This window comes from Drosophila eugracilis, unplaced genomic scaffold (assembly GCF_018153835.1).
Source record: "Drosophila eugracilis isolate 14026-0451.02 unplaced genomic scaffold, ASM1815383v1 contig_90, whole genome shotgun sequence".
NCBI classification, from domain to species: Eukaryota; Metazoa; Arthropoda; class Insecta; order Diptera; family Drosophilidae; genus Drosophila; species Drosophila eugracilis.
The window spans coordinates 441,372-460,979 of NW_024573812.1; the positions used below are offsets into that span (position 1 = coordinate 441,372).

General features: G+C 42.5%; 10 protein-coding genes across 11 annotated transcripts; 4 read left to right on the forward strand and 6 right to left on the reverse strand.

Annotated features, from left to right (window-relative positions):
• Positions 1–730: 730 nt before the first annotated feature.
• Positions 731–4,163, forward strand: LOC108106655 (spermine oxidase). Its single transcript, XM_017213877.2, has 2 exons — positions 731–930; positions 2,321–4,163. The coding sequence occupies exon 2, from the start codon at positions 2,336–2,338 to the stop codon at positions 3,863–3,865; it is 1,530 nt and encodes a 509-aa protein (XP_017069366.1). The 5' UTR covers positions 731–930; positions 2,321–2,335; the 3' UTR covers positions 3,866–4,163.
• A 34-nt stretch (positions 4,164–4,197) lies between these two features.
• LOC108106654 (MAGUK p55 subfamily member 7) lies at positions 4,198–10,356 on the reverse strand. The gene is given in 10 exon segments (XM_017213872.2): positions 4,198–5,359; positions 5,424–5,717; positions 5,870–6,191; positions 6,252–6,419; positions 6,749–6,778; positions 7,173–7,304; positions 7,364–7,570; positions 7,572–7,642; positions 7,702–7,810; positions 9,983–10,356. Coding segments are annotated over 9 exon segments (1,788 nt in total). The 5' UTR covers positions 7,745–7,810; positions 9,983–10,356; the 3' UTR covers positions 4,198–4,838.
• Positions 10,357–11,017: 661 nt separating this feature from the next.
• LOC108106321 (glycine-rich protein 5) lies at positions 11,018–11,691 on the reverse strand. The gene has a single exon (XM_017213292.2). The coding sequence runs from the start codon at positions 11,511–11,513 to the stop codon at positions 11,055–11,057; it is 459 nt and encodes a 152-aa protein (XP_017068781.1). The 5' UTR covers positions 11,514–11,691; the 3' UTR covers positions 11,018–11,054.
• Positions 11,692–11,820: 129 nt separating this feature from the next.
• On the forward strand, positions 11,821–12,357 carry LOC108106345 (acanthoscurrin-2). The gene has a single exon (XM_017213325.2). The coding sequence runs from the start codon at positions 11,821–11,823 to the stop codon at positions 12,241–12,243; it is 423 nt and encodes a 140-aa protein (XP_017068814.1). The 3' UTR covers positions 12,244–12,357.
• Positions 12,358–13,329: 972 nt separating this feature from the next.
• On the forward strand, positions 13,330–13,804 carry LOC108106296. Its single transcript, XM_017213265.1, has one exon. It carries the CDS (start codon positions 13,353–13,355, stop codon positions 13,716–13,718), a length of 366 nt encoding a protein of 121 aa, XP_017068754.1. The 5' UTR covers positions 13,330–13,352; the 3' UTR covers positions 13,719–13,804.
• LOC108106294 lies at positions 13,804–14,226 on the forward strand. Of its 2 annotated transcripts, none has more exons than XM_017213263.2 (2): positions 13,804–13,981; positions 14,039–14,226. In XM_017213263.2, exons 1-2 carry the CDS (start codon positions 13,804–13,806, stop codon positions 14,224–14,226), a joined length of 366 nt encoding a protein of 121 aa, XP_017068752.1. The 2 variants fall into 2 exon arrangements, with proteins under 2 accessions (XP_017068752.1, XP_017068753.1); XM_017213264.2 differs by having other exon boundaries at positions 13,804–13,986; positions 14,039–14,120.
• Position 14,227: 1 nt separating this feature from the next.
• Positions 14,228–14,690, reverse strand: LOC108106297 (neuropeptide-like protein 32). The gene has a single exon (XM_017213266.2). The coding sequence runs from the start codon at positions 14,632–14,634 to the stop codon at positions 14,290–14,292; it is 345 nt and encodes a 114-aa protein (XP_017068755.1). The 5' UTR covers positions 14,635–14,690; the 3' UTR covers positions 14,228–14,289.
• Positions 14,691–15,182: 492 nt separating this feature from the next.
• Positions 15,183–15,655, reverse strand: LOC108106328. Its single transcript, XM_017213299.1, has one exon. The coding sequence runs from the start codon at positions 15,632–15,634 to the stop codon at positions 15,278–15,280; it is 357 nt and encodes a 118-aa protein (XP_017068788.1). The 5' UTR covers positions 15,635–15,655; the 3' UTR covers positions 15,183–15,277.
• A 527-nt stretch (positions 15,656–16,182) lies between these two features.
• LOC108106322 (collagen alpha-1(IV) chain) lies at positions 16,183–17,042 on the reverse strand. The gene has a single exon (XM_017213293.1). It carries the CDS (start codon positions 17,027–17,029, stop codon positions 16,259–16,261), a length of 771 nt encoding a protein of 256 aa, XP_017068782.1. The 5' UTR covers positions 17,030–17,042; the 3' UTR covers positions 16,183–16,258.
• Positions 17,043–17,781: 739 nt separating this feature from the next.
• LOC108106314 lies at positions 17,782–18,362 on the reverse strand. The gene has a single exon (XM_017213284.1). The coding sequence runs from the start codon at positions 18,274–18,276 to the stop codon at positions 17,929–17,931; it is 348 nt and encodes a 115-aa protein (XP_017068773.1). The 5' UTR covers positions 18,277–18,362; the 3' UTR covers positions 17,782–17,928.
• Between the last annotated feature and the right edge of the window lie 1,246 nt (positions 18,363–19,608).

The window sequence follows — 19,608 nt, forward strand, 5'->3', positions numbered from 1 at the left end:
TATACCAAGTGCTCCAGAGTTCTGTCATTCCCGTTTTGGCCAAAGGATACTGCAACTGACCTGTACATACATCGAAGGATATATCTACATATATATATAATACAATATATATATATATATAAAATGGACCTACCAATATCAAACGAGTTATTTAACGAAGAGTCTTAGGAAATTCCTCTAACCAAATCTAGCAAAAACTTGTATGCAGTTGAGTAAATATAAAAATATATAAAATTAAAATCATAATTTAAAGCTAAAGATATAAACTTTTTACGGGTTACCTAAAGGAAAACTAAATAAGTGCACGGAGAATAAAATATGTATTAAATTGGTCATAAGTTTTGAGGATTTTTATAAGGAAAATTAAGGTCGATATTTTGAAAAGAAAGTTGAGAAGGGAATTCACTTACATGTATTAAGAGTTTAGGAAAGTTTTTCTCCCAAATTCTTCTAAAAGAAAATTGAATATTTTACTTGAAAATTCAATTAATAACCAAATTTTTCTCTGTGCACTTGAAGGGAGATCTGGTCCCTTCCTCATTTTCTCTCAATGCCGCTAACCACTCGACAACCCACTCGATTTACCCACTCACTCAGCTGTGTTGGGTGCTTTTGCCCAGAGCTTTTGGCAAGCTTACAGTCTGCGCAGGGGTGCCAGAGGCGTTGTCGAGGGGATACCCATAAAAGGCATAGAACATAGCCCCCAAAATAAATCTGAACTACTCCCCTGGTCACAGCATAAGCACAAGGCAGTGCTGCACGTTTCCATGTGATGTTTTCGGTTTTCGGCATTCAGTGTTGTTTGCATTTTACGCGGAGCTGGAGTTTTTTCTAGCAGCAAGTATATATACTATATACTTAGTTAGAGTTCCGGTTGAAATGTTCAATTGTTGAATAAATTCGACTAAACGGTTATTCGAAGTTATTTTGGTGAGTGGGAGTGAGCCTGTCAAGTGCATCAACCATCCATTATCTCACCCCTAAAGTTAAATTTCCTCTCGAATGTTTGTGGTTGATTTTCTTTTTGTATTTTTTGTTTGTCAATGGAAAACCTTGAACATTTTTTTATGGCCAAAAATATAAAATCAATGCCAAACGACAGAAGGTGGATGCCGCTTTCCATTTCCCTCCCACTTAATCTTGCTGGCAACAAAAAACAGATTTCAAGTGAACTCCAGGTAAAACCAGCTGGTCCGGTTGGCTAGATACTCCTTCTGGGATTTCATGGCCCACCTTTTCCCTCCCCATACTTTCCCTTGGCTACTATGGCTATTAATAAATACATGTTGCCAGAAGCGAGTGAATATATTTGTGAATGCCTGTCTTTGTGCTCGTGTGTTTTCCTTCTGGTCGAAAGTGTTGCTCTGGGTTTTCCTTCTTTTTTTTTAAGTGTGGGGAGCTTTTTCGAAACTCTTATCAAAAGTCGGAATTGCGGGAAGAAATTCGTTATCGAAACAGATGAGCGGTCACTCCGTTACGTTTTTAATCAAATGACATCTTTATTATGGTCGGAAAAGTGGGCGGCGCGGAGAACAAACTCAAGTGCCTGGAATTGCAATGCACCAATTCCATAAACAAATCGTCTAAGGCAGTGCCAGTGTGCACTGGAAGAAAATAAGTGAAAATTTGTTTAGCTTAAGATTGTTTTTTTAAATCATCAATAAGGATTTTAAGATGTATGTTATTTATGTTTAGACTTCTTATATATTGCTTTTGATATAATAGGTAATTCAGTCGTTGCGAAATCAATTTACAAAGCTATTTTTGAAAGTGAAAGGGAAAGCAGGTTGGGAAATTTGAAAGCAAATTGTATTATTATACACTTTGAAATTTGGATTTCCCGGGGAATTTTTAAAATGTGATTAAAGTTTGACCTAAATAAGCTTCAATTTCGCTTATCTTTCCGAGGATAAGTTCAATTTTGTTTGTTGTTTTTGGTTTTAAAAGTGTTTAATATATACAAGTTTTTCATAAAAATACAAAATGGCAAAAATCACGTTCAGTTAGTTGAAATCAATTGTTGAGAACATAGTACTTAAGCGTGACTGCGAATAAATAAATGTTTAGCAATTTATTAAGCAAATTCTCAAAATAAACAAAGTGTTAAAATAGGAACAGATTAGCAATTTTTAACCAAAATAGTTTGAGACTTAACATAAAATGTGTTTCCTGAACGTATACGTAATTTCTCTTAGTGCATGCTCAATTGTCACCGTCCCACTTGCTCACACTAACCCACCACCCTCAAACTCATGGTGTTTTTTATTTAATTTGCGATTCTCCTGGTGGTGGCTCCGTCACCCCTTTATTTCCCAAACAGATTCAGTTACCCGGAATGAGTGGAGCACAGCGGAATCTGGATCGCAAGATCGTTGTCATCGGAGCAGGAGCATCGGGTGTGGCCTGTGCCACCAAACTCCTGGAATTGGGCTTCCAAAATGTTCTTGTCGTGGAGGCTGAGGATCGTCTAGGTGGTCGCATACACACAATTCCTTTTGCGGACAATGTCATTGATCTGGGAGCCCAGTGGTGTCACGGCGAAAGGGATAATATTGTCTACGAACTGACCAGGAAACATGATGAGGAGCTTTTGGAATCCACGGGTCCGGTGTATGAGAACTACGAGTGTGTCAGGTCCAACGGAGATGTGGTTCCCGACCAGATAGCCAGTCGTTTGAAAGCTATTGTTGGTGATTCCCTGGTCACCCGGCAGTTGGAGCTGCGACACTGCAGCGGATCCTTGGGCAGCTATCTAAACAATAAGTTTTACGACACTCTCCGGCGACCAGAAAACTCCGACATAGATTCCGAGGTGGCCAGGGAGTTCTTTGTTAATTATCAGAAATTCGAAAACTCCGTCGAAGCCTCGGATACGCTGGAACAGGTTTCCGGGCGGGGTTACCTGGACTACTGGGAGTGCGAGGGCGACATCCTGCTGAACTGGAAGGACAAGGGTTATGTGGAGCTGCTGAAACTCCTGATGCGTTCTAGGGAGTTGAAAGTGGAGCAAGGAGTTCTGGAGCAACGATTACTTCTCTCCACTCGAGTGCTGAAGATCAACTGGAACCGAAACGATGGACGTGTGGAGCTGCAACTGAGCAATGGAGACACCTGTATTGCCGACCATGTAGTGGTCACCGTATCACTGGGAGTTCTTAAGGATCAGCACTTCCGGCTGTTCGAGCCACAGCTTCCTGTGGAGAAACAACGTGCAATCGACGGTTTGGCTTTTGGAACGGTCAACAAGATCTTTGTGGAGTTTCCCGAGGCTTTTTGGCCAGAGGATTGGACGGGTTTTACACTGCTCTGGAGGGAGGAGGATCTGAATGATATCCGCGATACCTCACGGGCATGGTTGGAAGATGTCTTTGGCTTCTACAGGGTGAGCTATCAGCCCAGGATACTGGCTGGCTGGATCACCAATGAAAATGGCAGGCATATGGAAACTCTGCCCGCGGATGAGGTCCAAGCTGGTGTGATGTCTCTCTTCCGAAGATTTCTTAAGTGGAAAATCCCCGAGCCGTCGAACTTCCGTACCTCTGCTTGGTATACAAATGACAACTTCAGGGGATCATATTCCTATCGATCCATGGACACGGAGCAGCTGGGAACTGGAGCACGGGAGTTGGCTTATCCTCTAACTGTGGTGGCCACAACACCAGAGAAAGAGAATGATGCGGAGGATGAGCTGTGGCAGCAGAGTCGTTGCGATAGACCTATCGTACAGTTTGCAGGAGAGGCTTCTAGTGAACACTACTACTCCACGGTCCATGGAGCAGTTGAGGCAGGATGGCGCGAGGCCAGACGTTTGGCACAATTCTACGGACTAAGCACGTCCCGTTCGGGAACGAAATCACAACTCTAGCTGTAAGTTGGCGGGGGGGGATATCGTGATATAGACAACAGCGATACCTGGAAGATGTGAAATTAGAACTTTGTCTTCGCATTACAAGCAAAATCAAGTAAAGAAAAAACAATCAAGAAAACTGAACAATACATCCTGGATAGACTTCATATGCCTAAGCTACTAATTTACACATACATATATACGCCATAGGTTAACATAGGTGACAGATTATATTTATATATGTACATGAGCATGTCAATATGTCAACAAGTGTGCTGCCCAAATAAAGCTGTGTTTAAGTCTTCTCTACCCTAAATAGGTCTAATGTATGTCCTATCAACAGTCTAGAATCGCATTTAAAATAGGTTTTTATTAATTTCTCACTTGTTTTCAACAATTTGTCACTACATTCTTGATGAAATCAGTTTTCCAAATGAGAGACATCTTACACAGATTTTCACATTGTATCCAATATGCTCTAGTTAGTGAGTGAGTGTGTGTGTGTGTGTGTATATACAATTGAGATACAATTCGGTTAGCGTTTTGGGTTACATGGGTTAAGGGTATTAACTCTGTACTTTGATTTCAACAACGTGTAATAAATACATTTATAATTTACTCCATTTTTGAACACAAATAAATTTTTGTACAACAAGTTTTATAATTTAATTTTTATCGTAATTTTAAGATAGCTGATGTTTTTTTTTTTTTTGAGTTTAAATTTCTTTCTCCATAATTTATTTTCTTTTTCTTTTACTATTATTGTATTCATTTCTTTGTTTTCACTGTTACGCAAAAAGGTACATGTCGTGAAAAGGACTAAGGCCGGACGGGAGTGGCCAGCAGGACCGCCTACGGGTTAATAGTGTCTCTTCTCCTCCGTTTCTCTCTTTCTTTCTCTCTCTAGCAGATTGCTAAATTCGTATGGCAAAAATACTTTGGTGTTGTTCAACAAATTGCATGAAATGCTCCTCCACATTTGGCATCCGATCTACTGCACCCACATGGATGGTGCCCATATTGGCTCGTTCTCCAGACGCTGCACATTCTGCACAAGCTGCTCAAAGGCATTGACCAGTTCGCCATTGACCAGTTCCACGTCGAAGAAATGTCCGTACAGGAAATCAATTCGTTCCGCTGACTTAATCATATCCTCGAATTCTTCATCCGTAAAACTCCTGGCATTCGCCTCATCAAAGGTGGACTTTGCCCCGGCCTCCGTTCGCGTAGCCTTGAGGATATCCAACTCTGGTGGTTTCACATGGATGAGGAACGGTTTCAGTTGGGCTGTGCGCAGAGTCTTGATCGCCTGGTAATGCGGACTCAGCACACAAACGCATCCGGCATTCACGATTGACTTGACACTCTCCGACGAGGTTCCGTACAAATGGCCCTTGTACTCGCCATGCTCTACGAACTTGCCCGCCTCGATGTCCGCGTCCATTTTCTCGCGTGGCACGAAGATGTACTCTCGCCCAGCCACTTCTCCAGTTCGCATTGGTCGGGTGGTGTCTGCAAAAGAGAAAGGATTTCGGTTAGATATCTTTCATTTTTCCTACTCTTCATCCATACTTACAAGGAACTGGGCTACGGAACTTCTCAGGATCCCTGGCTATCAGCCGCCGGCGCAGTTCATTGCGACCCACTCCGGGAGCTCCGATGAGCACTATGGGCCTAAAAACTCCTGGTCTGGGATACAACTTGGCCACCTCCTCATACGTAGCGATCTGCTCGCGATCAAAGTCATCATTCTCTGTCAAATCATACATGATCTTTTTAGTCTTTGGCTGGCGGCAAGAGGAACTGCTGCTGCTGGCCGGCAGACGCGGGGAGCCAGGTGGGGTGGTGCAGAGTGAGGCGCATGATCCGGCTGGCGATGGCAATGTTAGGTTGGTTGATGGATGGGGCCAATTGGGGTTAGATGACGGGATTAAGATGAATCATGAAATTAGAGCAATTTTAGTCATGCAAATGGAGAGCGTATGTTATGGGCCCAATGAGCTGGCAACCTGGGATGCTTACGCTTTGAGTCTAGATCAATGCCATCCTTCTGCGATCGGTCGTGAAGGATTCTGCGTTCCTGTAGCGCCCGACTGGGAATCAAACCAGCTCTCGCCGAGCGTTCATGCTCCTTGCGTGCTTGCCACCAGTAGGCATCGTCCTGGGCCACAATATGCAGAACATCTCCGCGCTGGAAGGCCAAGCCAGCCTCTTTGCACGGTATATAAGGATCTACATCGGGATTGTAGTCGAAATGGGCCCGTACCCGCACTTTGGACTCGCGCTGGGCGCCCTTGTTGTCCGCGGGAACCAGCTTGAAGGTAATAGTACCCTCAGAGTTTTGCTGGAATTATAAATTTTATAAGAGTTTTGACTTTATTGATCGTGTTGCAGGTTTACTTACCAGTATAGTGAGCACATCGCCTGGAGTCTTGCCCTCCACGTTGATGTTGTTGACCTCGATAACCTCGTCACCGACGTGTATCAATCCAGAGCGATCTGCAGCTCCTCCGTGCATAATTCTGGCAATGATTATCTTGCCCGTCTCCTCGTCTGTTTTTATGGTGGCACCCTAAAAGTAGGCAATACATATAACTAGAAACTCAATAGATGGTGCGTATGTGTGCGTGTGGTGTTGTGAGTGTTTCTGTGTATCTGTGTGAAGTGCGGTTTCCGATGTTTTCGATGTATGTGTATCTGATGGATGTGTCACAACGACAAAGACAACAACAACGACAACAACGGAATGGGGACAACGTAATGTATCTTATGTCATGTATCTTGGTGTGTGTGGACAGCATCCTGGCTGTTGTTTTGTTGTTTTTTTTTAGTGCTTGGCGAAAGGGTTTCTGTTTTTTTACAGTGGACATTTTTTACGTCTATGGACATTTGATTACTTACAACAATTGGCTCCGCACTCTGTGCTCCTGTCTGTGTTTTATTTTTATACATTTTTTTTTTGATTTTTTATATTTTTGGTTTCAAATGCATTTTTGTTGATGTTTTTTTTTTATGGGCGAATTCAAGAAATTGATTCGATTTCATTCGATTTTTACAAAGGCAAAGTTTACAAAATTGATTAGCATTGGGAAGAGTTTGACATGACGGCGATAACAATAGAAGTACGATTATGAATGAAGGCGCAGAGAGGAGCAGTTGGCAAAGGCGAAGGTCGGAGGGCGATGAAAGTTAAGGACACGGTCTTGGGATGGAAATGAATTTCGAGAGTGGACAGTGAAAAGCGATGGACAGCACAGAACAGCGATCACGGCGATGAGATGGGCATGGAAATGGAAAACGATGCTCCCACTGGATAAAAACTTACCAGAGGCTCGTTGCTCTTAACGAGCTGCACAATCTTGATGGTCTCCTCGTCCTCATCCATTTCGACAGGCGCCTCCGGCAGGTGCGGATAGAAATCCTTCTGGGCAATGGCATCGTGGGCGAATAGAAGGTGCTGAAAGTTACAAATTGTTATCAAAAAACTTACTTTTAATAATAAAAAACAATTTTCACCTGAAGATGAGAGTCCTGGAGTAGGTGAAAGGCCTCTTTGCAATCATCATTCAGGTGGCACTGCTGGGAGAGTTGCTCTAGGACCTCATACAACACCTGGGCGGAGGTAGAAAGCACAGGGGCCAGTCGATCATCTCGACCCACCTTGGCCACCTTGGTGTGGACATTGACAAGGGCATTTAGCTCCTTGGATTCCAGCAGAGCCTTTTAGGAAGTCAATTTCCTGGTCATTGGACAGATTCTCTGACTCCTTGAGCGTGCTGATCAGTTTGGAAAGAGCTAAAAAGTTGATAAAAGATTAATTTATCATTTTTGACAGTCTTAGTAAGTTATTTAACCTGGATCCCAGTTGATGTCCGATGCCATAACTGCTGCTAGCATGTCACACAACCGTCGACGAGTCACTGTCCTTGCTTATCCTTTACAGTTTATCCTTTGGCGCTGTTCCTATAATCGAGTTAACAAAATCGATATGCGACTTTAACAACAAACGGAGAGAGAGACTTGGTAAATTTGCGCATAAACATGTCAACAGGGGGCCAGCGGGGCCAGACGAAAGCCGAATGATAATTCCAGGCCCAAGGCTGACACTCACCGCCCACCACCACCCACTGCCCAACAACCATAAACATCATAACCAATCCCACCCCCAACGAAGTGACTTCTTTTGCGTCACTCGCCACAAAGGACACCAAACACTGGTAAATGTTGCCAAAGCTTTGTCACGGATTTTAACATACAGGATGTACTCTATAAGGCGACTCACTATATAGAATATCTATGAAAAATATTTCTAGTTGTATATTAATCTGCTTTATAGGAGAAGTATAATAATATTCACTTCAGAGTTAGATTTCATGTATTAAAATGTTTTTAAAGAACTTAAAATCGTTGATTATATCACAACCTATTGAAGCTCCACTGTCTAGTTACCATAACAACAGTTTGCACCCCATTGAACCTGATACTTTCAGAGACAGGGGATCCCCACTGACGACGCCAAGTCTAAAGAGCTCCCGGCCAGCGGAGCCAATGCAATTAGCTGACATTAAGCTTGGCCAAGTGGGGCGTTCGCTGTTGGCTTCTAGCCAGGGGGCAAGTTGATTAGAGCAGGCTTTGGATTTATGGTCACTTTCATCTGCCCATTGGCCCGGAATATAGGCGCCCTCAGTTGCAATCTGCACTCCATTAAATGTTCAATGACTGCTCCTCCTGTTGCTATATTGTAGGATTGGGTAAAAGGAAGAAGAATACTTGGCCAGGTGCCATATTCTGCAGGGGTCACCAACACCTTGGCACGTTGCATGACCGGTGCTCATTAGTGCCACGTTTCTATGAAATCTTGTGGTTGTGGGTGCTGGTGATTAGTGTCAACTGAGTGGTTACTTTTGGAGCCCAAGAATAGCGTCTCAAGTGGGGCATTCTCATGTCCTTCAACTTGCCACTAGGGGTCTCGAGTTTCAGCTTCTCTGTATACATATGAGTATGAGTGTGGTAATGAGACCAACATACATCTCAGCCCGCGGCCACTTTCCGAAAAGTTGGCCAACGACCTTGAACTACATACTCGTCAGTACACATACAGCCACCCAGCAGCAAAAGGCTGAAACTACAAACAGTTTTCAGGGTGAGTTGCAGCGACGTCAGTGCGTGGGATCCGAGGGTTGCAGCCACATTTCAGGGTATTTTATTTCTCACGGGGTGGTGCAATTTTACCTACAGGATAACTACCGTTCGTTAAACTACCACCATCGTGTATGAGCACATGTTTCTTTTTATGTTTTCTTACTCGAATTACAAATTGCTGGTGGTATTGAAGGGTTAGGTTGCAGAGTTTACTGTAATTACTTTTAAATCTTAAACCTCTTTTGGGGGTTTGTAGATAAAATCTTCGAATCCTTTATAAGGATTAATTATGGATGGAATACTAATAAGCCTAATAAAATATAAAATTTTAAATACTTTAAAAAAGAAAAGTAGATGCTAATATTATGAAAAATGTATATAAGGACTTAAAATTAACCTATTGTCATTTAAGCAATTCATTTTCCACCCAGAAAAGTATATTTTTGGTTTCTTTTACTATAGTTCCAAGGCTTTTCCCTTTGAGGCCTTGTTGCATTTGCAACTATTACTGCTGCCAATCAAGCAAATGACAAGCAGAAGCCAAGAAAGCGAGTCAAGTTTTGGCCCCAATCACACTAATTACGCTGAGAAAAATCGAGACAGGCCAAGAGGTCTGGTGAAAAGAGAAATAATGACGTTGCCTGGTTTCTGTCAATTGAAAATATGGATGTGGCGTGGGTAGACAAAGGCGGTCCTTGTGGCTGAAAGATAAGGCAGGTGCCAGGACAGCAACACCACAACCCCTTCTAAGGGAAATTGAAAACTTCAAGTAAATGCACTGAGTTCTTTAAAACAAACCAAGAAGGCAATTTGGTCATACCGAAAATAGCGGTGGCTTAAGAGAAGAACAAAAGAGACATTGGCATTAAAAAGAGAGAAGAGATTTCCCCGAGAGCGTATTGAAAGTTTTCCCCAGAGAATTTGATTAACAACAAAATATGGCAAAAAAAAAAAAAAGAAAAGGCGAACAATCATTCAAATCGAGGTTATCACCTGGAGTTTTTCTGGGCTGTTGGCCAATACGGTACTAACGGATTTCACTTAGTCCCAGCGTTGTTTTATTTTTAAATTTCCACTTCACTCGCAGACATTTACGCACACACAGAGGCACAATAACACGGCATGTCTGCTATTTTCACAAATAATTTTCCTAAGCTATTTTTAGGCCACTAATATTGCGCACTAGTTAAGTTAACCGTTATTGTTTTTCTGATACCCTTTTGGTAGTTCCGAGGATTTCACATATTCCACAAAAGGATAATCAAGGTGATGGCCACCAGAGTCCGCCAGCGGGAATCCCAGAACGGCGAATAACGGGAGCAAGAGCGTCTGCACACGATGGGAAAAGAACAACGTTTAATTTCAGGAATTCATTTGTACGTCGAGGCGACCACGATGACCATGTCACGAATCTCTTATGAATCTCTTTGAGCTCTTAATGCAAAGAGCTTTTGCCGTAACTCTTAAGCTCTCTCTTAGTTTAAGAAGATAGTTTAAAAACAATATGAACTTTTTGAAACCATTTTTGAAATATTATTTGTTGGAACTCAACATTTTAAACTTGATTTTTAAAAGATATTTTATTTTTATTTTTTTATTATTTTATATTTTAGTTTTCCAAAGCATGATAATTAAGATAAGATAATTTGAAAACGTTTTTTAAACCAGTGTTGTATTTTTCTTAAGAGTAAAAGCTAGTAAAGAGAGAGAATTATGTCTGACCAAGAGCGAGAGAGATTGGGTAAGTGGAGCGACTACGGAAATGAATGGGACAGAATGCACCACCAGAGAGCGGGAAACCAGAATGTGGGAGAACACAGAGCGCCATGGGGACTTTGGCTGGGGGTGGATTATGCGCAGGTCAGCAGAAGTCCAGAGCGGAAGAAATACAGGGTGTTTATTGCAAAATTATTTGAAATATCTTTAGAAATATGAGAAACAGAATAAAAAACGAAAATTTTTTAAATTAAATTAAATTTATTTATAATGAAATAAATGAAAGTAAAAGGTTTTAATTTTTTATTTTTATTATAATTGTTAATTTAACTAAATAATTTTTAACTATTTATCCCAGCAGACCGCCTCCCGCTGCCCCCGCTCCTGCAGCAGCTCCAAATCCAGCGAATCCTCCTCCAAACTTCTTATCATAACGGGCTCTGTAGCCACCACCGAATCCCCTTGCTCTCACTCGATAGCTTTCCTTGTAGCGTCCAAAGCCGGCACCTCCTCCGATTCCGCCGCCAATGAAACCACCTCCTCCTGCGAGACCAAGAGCTTGTGGCTGTTGCTGGATGACGGGCACCTGTTGTACGATAGGAACTTGCTGGACAACGGGAACTTGCTGTACGACGGGAACTTGCTGAACTCCTCCGATTCCACCCACTCCACCAATGGCTCCTATACCACCAATAGCTCCTACTCCTCCAACAGCTCCGATACCACCTCCTCCTAGGGCATGAGCTTCAGTCATCCAAACGCTAATTACGAAAAACAGGAAAACTTGCACTTGCAGATCGCACCTCATCTTGGTTGGGTGTCCAATATCGATGTGAGTTACCTTACCCAGAGTCACCTGGTTTTTAATGCCCAGGCCAGCGACCTTCAGACTACAAGTGATGACGATGATGAGGTGTGAACTATGATGGGCAAAACCATGATTCCACAACTAGAACCGCCAAAAAACAGAGCTTAGGCCTTCGAGATTGTTGGGGTTTTTTCTTATGAAGCTGGGCGCCCCGATCTATGCCAATTGGAAGTGCAAACAGTGGCCACTAATTAATTTGCATAAATAAGCAGCTGGGAGTGGGGCAGACCAAACAGTTAACCCCATCATGTTGTGGCAGTCGGTCTACCTGCTCGTCTTGGCGTGCGCCGTCGTTAGCGCCACACCGATCCTCTCCAGCAGCAATCAGGAAATTATTCGTAAACCCCGTCATATTGGAGGATTTGGTGGTGGCGGAATCGTCGGTGGTGGCATCATTGGAGGAGGAGCAGTAGCTGCACCCATTGTAGCAGCCCCTGCCATTCAAGCAGTTCCTGTCGTATCCACCGTGCCCGTAATCACCACTGTTCCTGTTGTCTCCAGCATATCCACGGTACAAACGATTCCTAGTTATGGTTATGGCTATAATGGACTTGGAGGAGGCTACCCAATTGGCGGTGGAGGATTAGGTGGACTTGGTGGCGTCGGAGGCGGTGGTTTTGTTGGCGGTGCTGTGGGTTTTGCCAAATTCAAAGGCGGTTTCTTTGGCTAGATGTTTCCGAATAACTCTAAGTGTGTCTCGAGACCCAATCTAGTGTAAACAATGAATAAACAAAACGACTGGGCGAGATCGAGTTTCATTTTGCCGAGTGTGTTTGGGAATCAACGAATTCGATGAGCTTGCATATTCCATTTTCAACTGGTTGTTGCTTTTTGGTCGTTTTTGATATTTCTGGAAGAGTCTCTCGTCGTTGTTTGCTTAAATATATATATATATATATAGTATATATGTCGAATATCGCGCGAGGCGAAGCGGATGGGCTTTTTGAGTGGTAAACAACAAGCCATCAAGCGATTACAGTGGGTCAAGTTGGCTGGCTTGGAGAGCAATTGGTTAATGGGAATGGCTAATTCGTAAGCGTTAAAGGGGGATTTCTTTTTATAGGAGTTCTTTAAGTCAGTTTTGTTAGAGTTCATAGTTATGACTTTTGCTTAGATTTTGTCTGAACTTTCTTTGTTAAATGCTTAGGAAAACTTAATGTTTTAGTGATTCATAAAAGTGCTAACTGACTTTCAAACTGAGATAAAAAACTATAAAAAATGTTGATATATAATATAATGCTTAAAGAAGATATCCCGATAATGTTTCCTTTGTTGATATGAAAGACTCCCAAAGATTCCCCAAGAAGCCGCCTCTTATTCTCTGTAATCTCCTTCCCAGCTTAGAACAACTTATCTCTCTTAGGAAACACCTTTTGATATCTTTATAAATCCCATATTCAGTTACACCATCCATATCGATCTAGATCTTGCACCACTGTTGCTCACACTTCCGCATCATATTTCATTTTATCTACACATTAAGATTGGGTCAACCTAATGTATTTGTGTATACGAATTTTTTGGGTTTTTTTTTCTTCGAGCCAATAATTATTCTCGGCGGCTTTGCTGCTTGGCTGAGATTGAAATTAGACGAAAAATGTAAAAAAAAAAAAGACAGTCAATGGCAATCAGCTAATGCCAATGAACCTCCTTTGTTTATGACACCAGCTGGTGCTCGGTGCTCGGGGTTCTTGGCAAATGTTTGGCTATAAATTAAAGCCCAGGTGGGCGATGAATTTTAGTATTTGATGAAGTTTTGAGAAGGAATACGACTACGAAATGGATCACAAGCGGATATTATTCTTGTTCAGCATTGCTGTATTGCTCTTATGTAATTTTGTAAGAGCTGAGGAAGCGGAAGTGGAAGTAGTAAAAGACGAACCTGGAGCCGTACAACTGTTGGAGGCAGGAGAAACTGCCCAAGCGGATTCTGCAGATGAGAATGTCAGGAAAGTGCGTCAGTACTTCGGACCACCACCATTCGGACCTCCACCACCACCGTTCTTTGGCCCACCACCACCACCACCTTACTATGGCGGTGGCTTTGGCGGCGGTTTCGGCGGTGGCTTCCAAAGAACTCGCGTGGTCACCCGCACTCGTTACCGTGGACGTGGTGGCTACTACGGCGGCGGCTTCTATGGTTAACCAATCCCACTTGGATGTGAATATGCAGACTTTGTGATACTTCTTTTGTACTGCCCCATTCGGGTGCAATAAAATTATTTACGTTATGCAAGTTCATTCAATCGGGGGAAAGTTAAGTTTGGAGGTGTTTATAAGAGGGCCACGCAGCTGGACTCCAAAAATGTTCCGTCTGGTGGTGCTATGGGTATGGATCATTGCGGCAGTGGTGACAGCTCTCGATGAGCGGGAGTTCGATCCACAAGTGGCACCACCTCAGAGTTTAGGTAATGTGAGTTATCTTATTAAAGAAAATTGTAAATATTTTAATTTTCCTTTTTCAGTTCCAAAACCCTTTCAACTCTGGCGAAGTTTCACTAGTCAAGTGCGTCTAGTTCTCAGTCGCTTTCAGCCAAAACCACCCACTCCTCCCACTATTAAAACCAGGATGGGCATTACCACCACTACTACAGAACCAGAGCTGCAGTTCTATGGAGCCCTGAATCCCATATATCAAACGGGAAACTTTTAACTTTACTTAACTAAGTTTTATTTTGTAAATTCTTAAATTAAAATTTGGGTTTAAGCTGCTGAATTAGCGGAACTTCTTGTTGAACAAGCTCTTGAAGCTGCCGAGTCCTCCGAAGCCGCCACCGAAGCCATGTCCTCCAAATCCACCGCCAAAGCCGTGTCCCAGGCCACCGAAGCCGCCCTTCAGGCCACCAAGTCCTCCAAAGCCGCCAAACTTGCCGCCGAGTCCGCCTAGACCTCCAAGTCCGCGGACAATTCTTTCGCCTTCCAGTTCATCCACTTGGGGATCCTGTTCCACTTCCAATTCGAGAAGAGTCAGTGGTTCACCATTATCCAGATCCACGGGAAGGGCCCAAGAGCAGGAGATCACGGCGATCAGGACGAGGAGACACAGAGCGAGGAACTTCATGTTAATGCAACTTAAAGGGACTCCAAACAGATTAGAGATAGCTGATTGATGGATGATGGCTGGATTAGTACTTAATACCCAGTGCCATGACAACTAGGTTTATATACTTCTGGTCTGGGTCTTGGGCTCGTGCGAAGAGTTGCTAATTCGCAGTGTCAACATAGTTGCTGGGCCCAGCAACGGCTGCGATCTGCGATCTGCGATCTTGACCAAATATACTCGTACTTTCATTCATCCAAAATTTTTGTTAGACTTTTGGGATGGGTTTTTGGTGGTTGTCGAGTGAGTGAGTGTGTGCAAATGTTGGTTGGGTTTGCTCAGGTCTTTAGCTTGGGCCTAACTATAGTTACATCATGTTTGCCATTGCGATTACCAGGTTGATGGTCTTGAAACGTAATCGCTTTGACCTTAGTCTGTGTTTGTTTTGGCCAAGATAATGGCTCCACCTTTCTGAGGCTTGAGAACTAGTTTAGAACTCCTGCTAATCGAAGCGGGTCAGGATTTTGCTGACGCGCGACTTGAAAGGCTAAAAATAAAGAAAGCCGCCGTTTTGTGTCTTAAGTCTTTTGTTTATTATGCTAATTATTAGATATATAAAGATTTGCTTAGCACCTATGTATGGGGGTATATATAAGATGAGAGTCTATTGCCTCCAGTATGCGTATCTCTGACGTGCCTCCATTTTCTGACGTCGTCTCAGGAATCTCTTGTAATTTTTGGCATTTCCAAACACTTTGGGATATGTATTTACGGGTTTCTGGTACCAAAGATTAGAAGATTGTCTATGGCGATGTTTGCTTCTAGGTTCTGGTATGGCATTATAGCGTGTTTTTCTTATTTGATCCGGCACGAAAGATCTCGACCAGGCCACGGGATCCAGACTGGCATCGTAGCCAGCTTCGTTTGAGGGCCACCAAGGCTTGGATTCACATATGTGTATTAAAAGTAACAGGATGACTGGTAATACCATCAGAATGTGATTCAACGTTGAGTAGTTCATGGTGCAAAGGTTCACTTTAGACTGCTGATCCTTGACCTCAGTGCCGCGGTTCTTATACCCAGCTGAATACACACCATTATCGGATTAACCCAGACATATGAACCGACCCGAACTACCTGCGTAACTTATCAATGACCCCAGGTACTCAGATAAATTGTGCATTGTGCAGGTCAACAAATCACTGTGGATCGTAAATCAGTGCTGGAAAAAAGGTATCTTTATCTGGAGGGTACAAATCGGTAACATTTTCAATGGCTCGGCGGGTGTGAATCAGCGTGTTCGTTTCACTTTCAAAACTTGTCCTTTTGGCCCCGTTTGCTAAATCTGCTAAATTACCAACCTTGCACTTGACACCTGCTGCTTAATTAGAGGTAACTTAAAAAGAGTTTAGTCTTTGGGTTATAAGGGGTTGAACCTATTGCAGACATATGCCAATCATTTGAAATTGGCGAAGAGGCAGGCAAAAAATCAGAAACTTAGTAAGTACATTTCCCAGAAAGACCAAGACCAAATTCTTAAAATAAATATTTAAAAACCAGATTAAAAACTTTTGTTTAAATGTTCTTGTATTTTGAAAATAAATAAAATAAATTATCTTATAGAGTACAGAGTTTAAAAACCCCTTTAAAATCCAGGAGCATAGGCCTGCATTCCCATGGGATTCAGGAAGGCACCGGGTGATGGATACAATCCCTGCATATTGATTTGAGCGGCTGGATATGGCCCCGGGTTGACTCCAGGAAATCCTTGAGGGGCTGGGTAGAGTCCCGAATTTGCACCACCGAATCCCTGAGGTGCTGGATAGAGTCCTGTGTTGCTGCCGCCCAATCCCTGAGCATTGGCCATGTTGACAATGTTGTTCAGGTTCTGATAGTTATCCACAGCAGGATTGGGCACAAATCCATTGGGCAGTTGAGGATTGGGATACATCAGATTGTTGCCATACATAGGTGGTACACCGGGATAGCCGAACTGTCCAAATGGGTTGAGACCAGGAGCTGCTCCAGGCAGATTGGGATCGGGATACGAAGGATAGTTGTTGGCAATGTTGGTTTGAACGCCGGGAATGCCATTTAGGCCCGGAGCCGGAGCAATGCCAGGATATATCAGACCAGGATAGTTGGGATACCTAACCAACTGGCCGCCAACTGAACTGAGGGCCATCTGATTCATCGGGACACCCATGGCCATTGTCATGGATTGTGATGCCGTAGCTGGAGTCACATTGGCCACCATCTTCATATCAGGATCCGTTGAGCCAGTAACCTTCAGTTGGCGTTCCTTTCGTACATGCTGATCCTGGTCCTGTTCCTTATCCAATGGCTTGGCTTCCAGGCTGCCCAGGAGGAGCAGGGAGAGCAGCAGGACGGCTTTCTTTGCAACAAACTTGGTCATTTCGGTAGCAATCTCTGGGGGCGACTGTTTGCTTCCGGCTCGACGAAATCCCCTTTTATGCCGAGGCCGATGGTGAAAACTTTCTTTTGCAATTATCCGCCTTGGTTTTTCGTTTAAAGTGATGCCTTTTTTTATGTTTTTATGGCGGCAAAAGTCGAACACAGCGGCCCACTGAAGGCGCCCTGTCTTTCGGTTTTGTAATCTCTTTATAAACAATTCACACTTTTAGCCTAATGCCCAAGGCAAATAAGGTGCGAAATGTCTCAGCGGCCCAGCACAACTCAGAGTTCGCCTTGCAGAAAATCGTTGCTCACCAGATGAGTCGTTGAGTTGTGGGGATATATATAAATATAGCTTATATATCTGTAGGGTAAGGCGGGGGCGTTACGGTCTGAAGATGAAATTAAGAGTCTGGGGAGTTAGTTTGAAATCACAGCCTAAAGGTATGCAATGGAAATTTCGTTTGTTGATTTATTTCTTTGGGAGAATATTCCTTATCCTTTTTTAAAAATCATAGGCATTTATAAATCTTTTTGTAAATAAAACTGGATTTTTTATAAGTAAGTTAATATAAATTATATAATTTTTAGTTCTTTATAGAATTTTTTAAGCTAATTGGTAGTTAAAAACGCGAATAAATATTTAGAAAACGACTTTCAAAGAAAAGTCTTTACATTCATCCTTTTTATTTTGATATTGGTGTTCACTATATCAGCCACTCATATTTTTCAGTAATAAAGACTTTGTTTATATTTTGTATAATAATTTTATTTCTTTTCAATAAATAATAGTAAAAATAATATTTGTACAACGTTACAAGCTAGACCTGTGCATTTCCCTAACTTTGTAGATATTTAGATGTCATTTTGGTAATCATGCGCTATATAATAAAGGCTGACTTATTTGCCAAAGCTGTCAGTGTAGGCGGCACGTCTGGCATCAGCACGAGCCTGGCGGACGACCAAAGGATCATCAGAGAGGTAGTGTGGAGCATAGTCATCCGAATCGTAGGATCTGCGATTGAAGCCATATCCATTTTTTCCATAGACTGCACTCTTAGGGTAGCAGATGAAGTAATCGCCCTGGTAATAATCCGCACTGGCTCGCTTGGTTCGTACTGGTTCGCCTGTAATATCCGTGGCCGAAACGAATCCTGGATCCTGGATTTTTTCATTGATGGGAGCTGCTTGGATCAGGCTCAAACTGAAGATCACGGAGATCACAACGAAGACAATGGCGCACTTCATTTTTATGAGTTGTGTTTTTTTTGGTTTAATATGGAATTTGTATTTTTGGAGTTTTTAGCTGACTTGGTATGTCCACTACTGCTGGAGTTCCTTGGGGTTCTGTGCCTTATCCGCCGTCTGCCGTTGGCTTTTATAGTCGCGAATCTTTCCCAAAACGCGCTAATTGTTATGACAGACCGCGTCGCCCAGTCAGCCAGATCCCAGTGGTGACAGTATTGTGGGGATACTAATTTGATTTGCTGCGCATCTTTCGATTCAATTAGCAGGGATCATGTCGCACAACATTTCCGTCAAATGTGATCCAGCCTTTTTGGCAGGTTCCAAACTCACGACTCCCCGACTCTCTGACGTCATTTGGGGGGCTGAACATATCTGGGGGAGTCATTACTTCAGTTTTGCGGTTTTCGGTTTACGCGACTTTTACTTTTTGTTGCGGTAGGCAGCGGCGAGTGATTCATTGGTGGAGTTGGCCTCCTCGAAAGATCACTCAAATTGGTCATCAATTAGGCAGTTCTTGGTATTGTATCTATGACGTGTTAGCTTGACATTTTTTAGCACTATAAAAGTAAGTTCAAAGTACTTTTATAAGTTCTAAGAATATTGGTGATATGATCTGTCGTTTTCTGTTCTTATAACTTGAAGTTCTTTGGAGAAATCTTCTAACTTTTTTCTTTTACAACAAAAGCTTGACAGAAGTATTACAATATATATGCTGTTGCCAACCACAATTTTTATATTTCTGTAAACTTTAGATAGGCTTGTCATGTTTTCCCTTCTTTCTTCTTCCATTGGGAGTGAAAAACCACAAGGTCGGTGAGCCGCAGTGCCAGTCAAGTAAGTCTACAGCGTGATTGAACACTTTGAGCTTGGATTTATTTTTGGACTTATTTCGAGTTATTTTTAGACTGCCCACAATTTAATAAGACACACGCTTCTAATATATCTAATAATATCAGGGAACATCATAATTCCTAGAAACATTCATTTATTTATTTAATAATTATAAACAAAAGCTTCCTAAAACTAATTGCCAACAACTCGGGAATGCAATAAAATATTTATTTTCTAAAACAAAGTAAATTCTTGAGTTTTGTTTTTGTAAATAGCCTTGTTGGGGGAGGCGCTAATTAGATTGACTAGCTAAAACTTAGAAATAAACATGAATCAACGACAACATGAACAGCGTGCCTGTGTTACCAAGGAAATGAATTCCCCAATCCGAGAATGGAAAATATTTGCCTTTTGCTAATTGAAAGTCGTGAATCATAAGATCATCAGATGGGCAACTGGAGTTCAACTCCTCTGGTGAAATTTTGGTGCCAGGAACAAGGG

Coding starts and splice junctions, on each gene's coding strand:
- LOC108106655 (XM_017213877.2), top strand. CDS start 2,336: ATGAGTGGAGCACAGCGGAATCTGGATCGCAAGATCGTTGTCATCGGA.
- LOC108106321 (XM_017213292.2), bottom strand. CDS start 11,513: ATGAGGTGCGATCTGCAAGTGCAAGTTTTCCTGTTTTTCGTAATTAGC.
- LOC108106345 (XM_017213325.2), top strand. CDS start 11,821: ATGTTGTGGCAGTCGGTCTACCTGCTCGTCTTGGCGTGCGCCGTCGTT.
- LOC108106296 (XM_017213265.1), top strand. CDS start 13,353: ATGGATCACAAGCGGATATTATTCTTGTTCAGCATTGCTGTATTGCTC.
- LOC108106294 (XM_017213263.2), top strand. CDS start 13,804: ATGCAAGTTCATTCAATCGGGGGAAAGTTAAGTTTGGAGGTGTTTATA. Junction 13,982..14,038: donor GGCACCACCTCAGAGTTTAG/GTAATGTGAGTT, acceptor TTCCTTTTTCAG/TTCCAAAACCCTTTCAACTC.
- LOC108106297 (XM_017213266.2), bottom strand. CDS start 14,634: ATGAAGTTCCTCGCTCTGTGTCTCCTCGTCCTGATCGCCGTGATCTCC.
- LOC108106328 (XM_017213299.1), bottom strand. CDS start 15,634: ATGAACTACTCAACGTTGAATCACATTCTGATGGTATTACCAGTCATC.
- LOC108106322 (XM_017213293.1), bottom strand. CDS start 17,029: ATGACCAAGTTTGTTGCAAAGAAAGCCGTCCTGCTGCTCTCCCTGCTC.
- LOC108106314 (XM_017213284.1), bottom strand. CDS start 18,276: ATGAAGTGCGCCATTGTCTTCGTTGTGATCTCCGTGATCTTCAGTTTG.